Here is an 11,560-nt window from a genome sequence, read left to right as displayed (position 1 = left end):
TATTCTGTCACGGATGGTTCCTACTGTTTCTACTCTGTCACGTATGGTTTCTACTGTTTCTACTCTGTCACGTATGGTTCTACTGTTTCTATATTCTGTCACGTATGGTTCCTACTGTTCTTATTCTGGTCACGTATGGTTCCTACTGTTTCTACTCTGTCACGTTTATGTGTTTCTATTCTACTGTTTCTACTCTGTCACGTAGGTTTCTACTGTTTCTACTCTGTCACGTATGGTTCCTACTGTTTCTTATTCTGTCACGTATGGTTTCTACTGTTCTTACTCTGTCACGTATGGTTCTACTGTTCTATTCTGTCACGTATGGTTCTACTGTTTCTACTCTGTCACGTATGGTTCTACTGTTTCTATTCATGTCACCGTATGGTTTTCTACTGTTTCTACTCATGTCACGTATGGTTTCTACTGTTTCTACTCTGTCACGTATGGTTTCTACTGTTTCTATTCTGTCACGTATGGTTCCTACTGTTTCTACTCTGTCACGATTAGTTTCTACTGTTTCTACTCTGTCACGTATGGTTTTCTACTGTTTCTACTCTGTCACGGTATGGTTCCTACTGTTCTCTGTCACGTATGGTTCCTACTGTTTCTACTCGTGTCACGTATGCTTATCTACTGTTCTTACTCTGTACGTATGGTTTTACTGTTCTATTCTGTCACGTATGGTTCTACTGTTTCTACTCTGTCACGTATGCGTTTCTACATGGTTCTATTCTGTCACGTATGTTTCTACTGTTTCTACTCTGTCACGTATGGGTTCTACGTTTCTACTCTGTCACGTATGTTCTACTGTTTCTACTCTGTCACGTATGGTTCCTACTGTTTCTACCTGTCACGTATGGTTTCACTGTTTCTACTCTGTCACGTATGGTTCTACTGTTTCTATTCTGTCACGTATGGTTCTACTGTTTTCTATTCTGTCACGTATGGTTTCTACGTTTTCTACTCTGTCACGTATGGTTTCTACTGTTTCTACTCTGTCACGTATGGTTCTACTGTTTCTTACTTTGTCACGTATGGTTCTACTGTTTCTACTCTGTCACGTATGGTTTCTACTGTTTCTACTCTTCACGTATGGTTCTACTGTTTCTACTCTGTCACGTATGTTCCTACTGTTTCTATCTGCACGTATGGTTTCTACTGTTCTACTCTGTCACGTATGTTCTATGTTTCTACTCTGTCACTATGGTTTCTACTTGTTCTATTCTGTCACGTATGGTTTCTACTGTTTCTACTGGTCACATATAGTTCCTACCTGTCACGTATGGTTTCTACTGTTTCTATTCTGTCACGTATGTTTCTACTGTTTCTACTTCTGTCACGTATGTTTCTACTGTTTCTCTTCTTCACGTATGACTGTTTCTACTCTGTCACGTATGGTTTCTACTGTTCTATTCTGTCACGTATGGTTCTACTGTTTCTACTCTGTCACGATGGTTTCTACTGTTTCTACGTGTCAATATGTTCCTACTCTGTCACGTATGGTTTCTACTGTTTCTATCTGTCACGTATGGTTTCTACTGTTCTACTCTGTCACGTATGGTTCTACTGTTTCTATTCTGTCACGTATGTTCTACTGTGTCTATTCTGTCACGTATGGTTTCTACTGTTTCTATTTCTCACGTATGGTTTCTACTGTTTCTACTCTGTCACGTATGGTTCTACTGTTTCTATCTGTCACGTAGGTTTCTACTCTGTCACGTATGGTTTCTACTGTTTCTTTCTGTCACGTATGGTTTCTACTGTTTCTATTCTGTCACGTATGGTTTCTACTGTTTCTATTCTGTCACGTATGGTTCCTACTGTTTCTATTCTGTCACGTATGGTTTCTACTGTTTCTATTCTGTCACGTATGGTTTCTACTGTTCTATTCTGTCACGTATGTTCCTTACGGTTTCTATTCTTCACGTATGTTTCTACTGTTTCTATTCTGTCACGTATGTTCCACTTTTCTCCTCTTCACGTATGGTTCTACTGTTTCTACTCGTTCACGTATGGTTTCTACGTTTCTATTCTGTCACGTATGGTTCTACTTTCTTTCTGTCACGTATGTTTCTACTGTTTTCTATCTCTGTCACTAGTTCTACTGTTTCTACTCTGTCACGTATGTTCCTTACTGTTTCTCCTCTGCACGTATGGTTCACTGTTTCTACTCTCACGTATGTTTCTACTTTCTACTCTTCACGTATGGTTTCTACTGTTTCTACTCTGTCACGTATGTTTTCTACTGTTCTCCTCTCCACGTGATGGTTTCAAGTTTCTACTCTGTCACGTATGGTTCTACTGTTTCTATTCTGTCACGTATGTTTCTACTGTTTCTATTCTCACGTATTTCCTACTGTTTCTATTCTGTCACGTATGGTTCTACTGTTTCTCTCTGTCACGTATGGTTTCTACTGTTTCTACTCTGTCACGTATGGTTTCTATTCTGTCACGTATGGTTTCTACTGTTTCGTATTTCTTCACTGTATGGTTTTCTACTGTTTCTACTCTGTCACGTATGGTTTCTACTGTTTCTACTCTGTCACGTAATTGTTCTCTTACTGTTTCTTACTCTGTCACGTATGGTTTCTACTGTTTCTACTCTGTCACGTTTTTTCTACTGTTTCTACTGTTTCTACTCTGTCACGTATGTCCTACTGTTCTATCTGTCACGTTTGTTTCTACTGTTTTATTCTGTCACGTATGGTTCCTACTGTTTCTACTCTGTCACGTTTGGTTCCTACTGTTTCTACTCTGTCATGTATGGTTTCTACTCGATCACATATGGTTTAAACTTTTTCTATCACCATATACTGTCTATTGATGATCACTGGGAATCACTTTACATGGGGATTTAATTCCCAAATGAATCATCTTATGTTTCCACTTCCAAATTGGTGTAAAGGCCATATTTTAAACCACCTGCTCTCCTAGGACAATTTTTCCTCTAGTCCTTCTAATTACATGTTGACCTCTCCCCTCCCAGTACACAGAAGAGATTCAGAAGCACTTTAATAGTAATGAGATCAAACTGTCTACCATCACCCTGCTCACCCATGAGATACGCAAACAGCTACACAGCTTCTCTGACAAGGCCCTTGATGTCGACTTCARCTCTGTCACACAGCAGGTACAAAGTGTGTTGCGCATCTGTGTGACCTTTGGTCTCATAGTTTGTATCGAATTTGAGTATATATCATATGACATACCATAACTGTTTCTACATCTGTTTCTAGATCAACAATATTTCCAGCATTAATCTGGATGAAACAGCAGACAGGCTAGACCAACTTGCTTCTGTTCAAGTGAGTAAAACCCACTCAGTCATCATCGGATAATCCTCAGTGTAGACTGTGCATATGGACATTTGTAGAAAGACACTAAATGGGAAGCATGTCCCGCCGTCTCCCTCCAGACCGGTGTTAAATTAGAGCTGACACAGGAGGCTACAGACCTGAGAGCGATCCAGTTCTACGTGAACACTGCCGTCATCCCACAACTGGTACGTCCGACCGGCCTGGYGCTGTCGGTTTCTGYTCTGGACAACGTCGGCTAAATGTCCCGTGCGTGTGGTTGTACTAAATGTACAGCTATCCGAACTCTCTATGACTATTTCGTAAATTCATCAGAGGTCATTAATTCAGAGCAGAGTCATGTTGTGTACACATGTAGATATAGTGTCTGCCTTTTGTGTTTCAGACTCGTTTGAACTCCACCATAGATGCCCTCGGTGTCGTAGCGTCACATATCAACGTGAGTATGCGGCCGAATGTTCCGGAAAGCATGAGCAGCGAGTGTTCTTTCATGAGACCCCGTCACAATCTAGCTGTGCAACGCGCGCTCATCCCTTCTCTCTTTCTCTCTCCCTCTCTCCTTTAGCGCACAGTAGGAGATCTGTTGAGTAAAGTGGGAACAGCTCAAGACTTCCTCGACACTAACACTTCACAGATTGTCAAGGCCGTGAGTAGCCACACACACGCACATCCCGTCACGGAAAAAATACTTTACAACCAGAAAACGACGTCATATGCCACATTTACCGCACTGGGTTTATTTTCTAGAAAGATAAACCATTTAATCTGGTTCATGACTTTGTGTTCTGTGCAGTGAAGAGGGAGAGATGAGTTCTGATGAGTGTGACAAGCACAGCTCTCTGTCTGACTTATCCTGTAGCACCACAGCCATTACTCACATCTTAGCTCACAAGGCCCACTTCACATAGTTACAGCGAAGTCCCCCTGATTCTCTGCTGCAAAGCTCCACTGACTCTCATGACTTCTGAGTGTATCGAATTTACACGTCTCTCTCTCTCCCTCTCTCGCTCTCTCTCTCTGTCTCTCTCTCTCTCTCTCTCTGTCTCTCTCTCTGTCTCTCTCTCTCTCTCTCCCTCTCTCTCTCTCTCTGTCTCAGGAGAGTAGGGCGTTCCTAGACTGTCAGATGGGGTACTTCACGGCGTACGCTGACTGGGCTAATTTCACGGTCTGTTCACTTAGTGTACTACTGTTACTGTGTCACTGCATTACTCTACCGTGTGTGTTTGGTTTAATTTTAGGTTCCCATGTTTGTGTGTGTGGTTTAGCCTCAACCATACGTGTAAGAAGGTGTGGTTGTGGTTGATCATCTTCGGTTGACACGGCCTGGGTTTTAGGCCGGGTATATAAAATACAATTGACTGACACATTTGATTGATTGACACTTCTGTGTGTGTGTGTTTCGTAGATCACTCAACAGGTTGGTCTCTGTGGCCCAGTGGCAGAAGCTATGGACTCAGCTGAGGTTATAGTCTGCTCAAACATGGTGCAATCTCTGGTGAGAAAACTATTACAGACAGACAGACAGACAGACAGACAGACAGACAGACAGACAGACAGACAGACAGAAGGGGAAAAAAAAGGATTCACTGTGCTAATCTAACATTGTTTATTAACCTAAATGTGTGTGTTTGTCCAGAACGCGTTCTGGTTCAGTCTGGGCTGGTGTACGATCTTCTTGGTCCCCAGCATCATCTTCTCCATCAATCTGGCCAAGTTCTACAGGAGGATGAAGCACAGCGATATCTACGAGTGAGTAGCTAAGATATTTACACACATGCATCCGATGATTGCACTTAGGTACTGGGTGGGCCCCATATCTCCCCCCCCCCCCCGCCTCATATCATCTTATCTTCTTATTCAATAGGACATAAAAAGGCTGAACCGATCCTTTGTCAGCACTACTACTGCGAGACTCTGTGAATACGGGCCCAGGACACTATGATTGAAACGTTGTTGTGATAAAGATGGTGTGGGACCAAGATTCAAACTCTTTTTTTTTTCTTGTTTCATCTTTCTCCCCACAGCAACCACATAGCCATGAACATCATCCCCCGAGCCCAAATCCAACCCTACTGAGCTGAGGGACAGAGGACTGGCCAGGACTGTTACTGCCCTCAGGGACTACAACCATGACTCTGTCACAACTCCCTGACAGAGGATCATGGAGCATTTCAAACAGAACTCTGTCACCTAAATAAGAATTTGTTCTTAACTGACTTGCCTCGTTAAATAAATAMATTAAAAAAGAAACCTTCATAGAAATCAAATGATTGTCACTAACAGGACTCTGGCACCCCTACCTAAAACTACTACATGGGAACATTCAAAACAGGACTGAACACAATCACATGGTGTATTTCAATAAGGAAGTGGTACTCTCCCTCATTGATGGACTGAAATGGAGGAGCGATCTCACACTCACTTAATGGACAGAGGAACTGTTTTCTGGAGACGGCATGTGCGCCACACATGCGCCTCATATTTCCATGCTGTGTGTCAGGAATTAAAGGCCACATTCTCAATGTCTGCAGTACGCAGACAGACAGACAGACAGACAGACAGACAGACAGACAGACAGACAGACAGACAGACAGACAGACAGACAGACAGACATCCTCCCTCTCAGGAGTGTTGCAGGATAAAATGCAATCTACATAAACTCAACATTTCCCAAATGTGGTTCATGATATCTAATGGATTTGACTGTATGTATATAACGTATGTTTTCAACCATTATTTTTGGTTTGAATGTACCATAAAGAACATCACTGGTATTTTTTATATTTTAAAGGATTTYGTTATGGGAAATGGGACTAACCCTGCTAGTACCACCTGGATAATGTTATATTGGATATAATGATACAGTATATATGAAATCAAATAGGGTAGGTRTTTAATATAATGTTTATGATCATTTCATTGTGAGTTTTGTTTGTCTTTTTTTGTTTTTCCCCCCAAATTTTTAAAATGAATTATACTGAATGAAATATGTGATTCTGCTATGATAAAATGTTGTGCCAAATAATGAGTAGGATGTTTGTATGTTACGAAGCACTTTATTAGGTCTGTTAATATATTTCCATTTTTTTTTTTTTTGCATTGTGCAAGTTACTGTAATTAAAGATTTGCTGCTGATAGAGATGACTGTGTGTTAGCTAATTCTTTCTCAAATGTGTCATTGTTATAGTACTTTGTACTATAGCATGTTTCTGATAGAATAGCATCAACTGCCAGCAGAAACGAGTTCTGCATTAGATTATTGTTTACAGGATGCGGTCTAAAAATGGAACAAATCAATCGATGCGTGTAGTTTTACGGCACAGATGCACCTGAATCAGTGAACACAGCCTCTCAGCATCACAATGGGGGAGAGAGGGAGGTGGGGGATGGAAGCATGGATATCAGGGTTGGAATTTGAACCCAAATGACGGATCTGCGGTTTTCTAGCCTCTTGGAGCAGCCTTGCTCTCTCTCACCATCAGTCCTTCTCTCTCTCCACAGCAGGATTTTCTAACAAAGAGATTAAGAGTCCCCATTGTCTTCAGGCTGTTGGCATCACTCCAAGGGCTCCTCGACTGAGAGGGCAGACTACAATCTGACGCAAGACAATGAGTGGGTGCCGGTCCTCTGTGCACCTCCCTTCCCTCCCACCATTCTCTCCCTTCTCCATAGATGCACACACACACAGTTCCATAGCCATGACAATAAGGAGTGGTGCTGCTCAGCAGACATGGTATGGTCAGTGTTCTCATAATTAGCATACAGGAGAAACACAACGTTTAACCCAACTGCACAGGTTCACACACAAGGCTGTGTGGAGCTATAAAGAGATTTGGTCATTGCTGGGCTATGGCCATATTGAGGTTAAAATCCAAAGTTATGGGAGCAGTGGGTCATGTGTCTTGAATGTAGCTCTAGTAAATGTAGTATTTCCTCCATTTCCTTGATTGGTCTGTTTGAGCTATCTTGCCAACTCCTATGGCACGAGCAGATCTGGTACCAGTCTAGTTTAAACAAAGGGTAACAACTATGTTTTTGAAACTCGGAGTGAGTTGGCGATGTCAACGACCTATCAAACAGAACAACCTGTGGGAGCCATGCCATATGGTGAGGATGACAAACTATTCACAMAACAGAGAAGGTCAAAACAGAAAAGGGCACTTCTCACAGTGACACACATACTGGGCACATTCCAGATAGACAAATGCTAAGTCCTGCGTAGAATATCAGATCTTTACCATCTTTACCACATCACTATGTTATAATGATCTTGTAAACTTTGCAAGCTTGCACATAATATGGTTATCTGGAACGCACCCAATGACACAACTACTGTAGTTAGCCTGGGTACCTGACAACGACCAGTTAGCGTAAATCAGAAATAAGCTGACAAATATTATACAATCCAATCAAACAGTTTATTCCAAAATAGCAAACATACACAAACAAACAGAGACCACGTTGAAGTTGTAACTTTGATAACACACATATGTTGCATTCATTCATAAATACCCAAACATTTTGTATCTGTGTGGCTGAAAATTAAACACTGCTGGACAGTTTTCAGAACTGATCGGGAAATAAACATTTTGATAACAGGCAATACAAATGGGGAACTCCGCCTGTCAAAATGGAGCCAAGGCAAATAAACAAAGACTTCCTTTTAAGAGCACAATCACCTGGAGCGGCAGGTATCCTAGTGGTTAGAGCATTGGGCCAGTAACTGAAAGGTTGCTGTAATGAATCCCCGAGCTTACAAGGTCAAAATCTGTTGTTCTGCCCCTGAACAAGGCAGTCAACCCACTGTTCCCCCGGTAGGTCGTCATTGAAAATAAGAACTTGTTCTTAACTGACTTTCCCAGTTAAATAAAGGTTCAATTTAAAAACATGTCTGGATTGAACAGTAGGATACTAGGCAATGGGATTTTCTGTTATTGTCATGTTCTAAAGCTTTACACATCCATTCAAGCCATTGAGCCATCTAATCCTACTGGTTTCAGTTTCATTCTGGCACAAGCTTCACTTATTGATCAGTCAATGTCAATGATTGGCCAGAGACAATATACACAGTCTGTRATTAAAAGGTAATGGAAATCAAGAGACATTTTGGCCCTCCAGGACCTAGGACATACTCATCATATGCACCGTGAAACATCAAACAGAACGTCATCACAGCATCTCATGAGTCATATCCTGCGTCCCAATTCTCAACCCTTTTCGCTCTAGTATGCACTCCCCCACATGGATTTAAAAGCATAGGATTGGTGTAATAACCCGTGCTTACACTAGCCCTATGCTGTTTAATCTAYGTGGGGTATTTCCTTGAACCACTTAAAGGAAAAGGATGGAGAATTTGGGCACAGAACAAATTCATCTTTGGCTCTCAGAGCAGGCGACCAGTTTTTCCTGGCCGAGTCGTGTGATCAGGAAAAGCTCATCGCCCCGTCTCACACACCATTCCATGGTCACCATCCCATGGTCCTGACTGCTGTATCTATAGCGGTGGTGGTGACGGCATTAGAGCAGATATGTGTGAGGGTCAGCAGCTCTCTGAAGGAACTCAGTCTGTCCGTTGGCATTCTGGAGTGTCACTGTGTCTGCTTCAGCAGGCCACATTTGGTGAGCACAGCATTCAGTCGGTTAGGCTGTATTACCAATTTACAGGATATAGTGCCTACAGAAAGTTTTAACACCCCTTGACTTTTTCCACATTTTGTTGTATTACAGCCTGAATTTAAATTGGATTKAATATATATTTTMTGTTACTGGCCTACACACAACCTATGAAGTCAAAGTGAAATTATGTTTTTAGATTTTTTTTTACAAATTCATATTTWAAAAAAAATCTGAAATGTCTTGTGTCAATAAGTATTCAATTCCTTTGTTCTGACAAGCCTAAATACGTTCAGGAGTAAAAATGTGCTTACCAAGTCACATAGTAAGTTGCATGGACTCACTCTGTGTGCAATAATAGTGTTTAACATGATTTTTGAATGACTACCTCATCTTTATACACACATACAGATAGTTGTTACCGTCCCACAGTAGAGCAGTGAATTTTAAACACAGATTCAACCACAAAGACCAGGGAGGTTTTCAAATGCCTTGCAAAGGGCACCTAATCGTTTTTAAATTTTTTAAAGCAGACACTGAATATCCCTTTGAGCATGGTGAAGTTATTAATTACATTTTGGATGGTGTATCCATATACCCAGTCACTACAAAGATACAGGCGTCCTTCCTATGTCACGTTCCTGACCTGTTTTCCTTGTTTTTGTATGTGTTTAGTTGGTCAGGGTGTGAGTTGGGGTGGGCATTCTATGTTATGTGTTTCTATGTTGGGTTAAATGTGTTGCCTGATATGGTTCTCAATTAGAGGCAGGTGTTTGACGTTTCCTCTGATTGAGAAACATATTAAGGTAGGCTGTTCTCACTGTTTGTTTGTGGGTGATTGTTCCTGTGTCTGTGTCTGTTCCACCACACGGGACTGTTTCGTTTGTTCGTTTGGCTAGTCKTTCCTGTTTGTGCGTTCTTCGTGTCTATGTAAGTTCTCAAGTTCAGGTCTGTCTACGTTGTTTTGTTTCTATTCAAGTGTTCTTCGTATGTTCGTCTTTGCTTTAATAAATATTCATTATGTCATCAAACAACGCTGCGTTTTGGTCCGACCCTTACTCCTTCTCCTCATCCGAGGAGGAGGAATTAGACAGCCGTTACATCCTAACTCAGTTGGGGAAAGGAAGGAAATCGCTCAGCGATTTCACCATGATTTCACCAAGAGTGAAAACAGTTACAGAGATGAATGGCTGTGATAGGTGAAAATGAGGATGGATCAACAATACTAACCGGCATGACAGTGAAAAGAAGGAAGCCTGTACAAAATAAAAAATATTCCAAGACATGGATCCTGTTTGCAATAAGGCACTAAAGTAAAACTGGATTTTTTTGGGGGCAAAGACATGAACTATTGGTCCTGAATACAAAGCGTTATGTTTGGGGAAAATCCAACACGACACGTCACTGAGTACCACTAGTCATATTGTCAAGCATGGTGGTGGCTGCATCATGTTATGGGTATGCTTGTCATCGGCAAGGACTAGGGAGTTTAGGATTAAAAGAAACGGAATAGAGCTAAGCACAGGCAAAATCCTAGAGAAAAGCCTGGTTCAGTCTGCTTTCCAGGAGACAAATTCACCTTTCAGCAGGGCATCAACCTAAATCAGTGGTTCCCAAACTGTGGGGCACCCACCTGGGGTGCAAGGGGTCGGCAGGGGGAGCTATTTATAACTTGTCCGAAATGTCCAGATCAACTAGTCCATGTCAGCTAATGTTTTTTAGCCCATAGATTATGTTGTAATGTTTGAGTCCCTCAAACATCACACAAATACACATTAGAAATGGCAAAATGTATAGAATTGCAAGAAAATAAGCTTTAAAACAGCAAAATATTCTCTGCATCTCATGACAACATTTTAAGAATGGCAGGAAATAAGCTTTAAACCTAAAAGAGCGGTGCTCATAGTGCTTGTGCTCATAGAAATAGACGTGGCAATGCACATGTGCGGGATGTTGTCCAATGTTCAAAAGGGGGCCTGATTGAAAAAGATTGGGAACCCCTGACCTAAAACACAAAATATACACTGGAGTTGCTTACCAAGACGRTATTGCATATTACTGAGCGGCCTAGTTAAAGTTCACTTATATCGGCTTGAAAATCTATGGCAAGACTTGAAAATGGCTGTCGAGCAATGATCAACAACCAACTTGACAGAGTTTGAAGAATTTTTTAAAGAATAATGTGCAACTTTTGTACAATCCACGTTTTCGAAAGCTCTTAGGTTGTGGCTTCACTTTACACTTACATGCGACTTCTGCTAGCAGAATACGAAGCTCGCATTGAAAAGACTGGTATAGAGGCACAAAATTATTTTAGTGGTCTGATAGTGTTCAGATCTATCTGATCACTTCAGGAAGGGGTCAGGGATGCACTGTGCGCGGATTTCTCCTCAGTCTGGATGCAATCAGGCTACCGAAAGTGCATACGGTGGGCAACGTCATCAGCACTCCTCCCACGTCTCTAGAAAACGAGAGGCACCTTTGCATTATAACGTTGGAGGACATACGTTCCTAGCATGTGGGGAATGTGTTTGCTGGCCTCAAATGCTAGCCAGCTAGCTAATATTTAGAATAAAAAATGTGTTTGGCTAGAGTTATGCTAACTTGTTTGCAATCCCTTTAGCGTTGCTGGC

General features: G+C 41.6%; 1 protein-coding gene across 1 annotated transcript in view; it reads left to right on the top strand.

Annotated features, from left to right (window-relative positions):
* The window catches only part of LOC111951895 (prominin-1-A), a 35,345-nt gene extending 29,444 nt beyond the window's left edge, over positions 1–5,901 (top strand). The window contains exons 12-20 of the mRNA XM_070434818.1: positions 2,972–3,130; positions 3,237–3,305; positions 3,416–3,502; positions 3,700–3,753; positions 3,880–3,960; positions 4,411–4,479; positions 4,720–4,809; positions 4,951–5,063; positions 5,339–5,901. Of these exons, the coding sequence (XP_070290919.1) occupies positions 2,972–3,130; positions 3,237–3,305; positions 3,416–3,502; positions 3,700–3,753; positions 3,880–3,960; positions 4,411–4,479; positions 4,720–4,809; positions 4,951–5,063; positions 5,339–5,390 (774 nt within the window). The 3' untranslated portion in view covers positions 5,391–5,901. The remainder of the gene's footprint in view (positions 1–2,971; positions 3,131–3,236; positions 3,306–3,415; positions 3,503–3,699; positions 3,754–3,879; positions 3,961–4,410; positions 4,480–4,719; positions 4,810–4,950; positions 5,064–5,338) is intronic.
* The last annotated feature ends 5,659 nt before the right edge of the window (positions 5,902–11,560 follow it).

The sequence above is a fragment of the Salvelinus sp. IW2-2015 genome, linkage group LG25 (assembly GCF_002910315.2).
Source record: "Salvelinus sp. IW2-2015 linkage group LG25, ASM291031v2, whole genome shotgun sequence".
In the NCBI taxonomy this organism is placed as follows: Eukaryota; Metazoa; Chordata; class Actinopteri; order Salmoniformes; family Salmonidae; genus Salvelinus; species Salvelinus sp. IW2-2015.
Note: the sequence above shows the minus strand (reverse complement) of the source record. Positions and strands in the feature narration are given on the sequence as shown.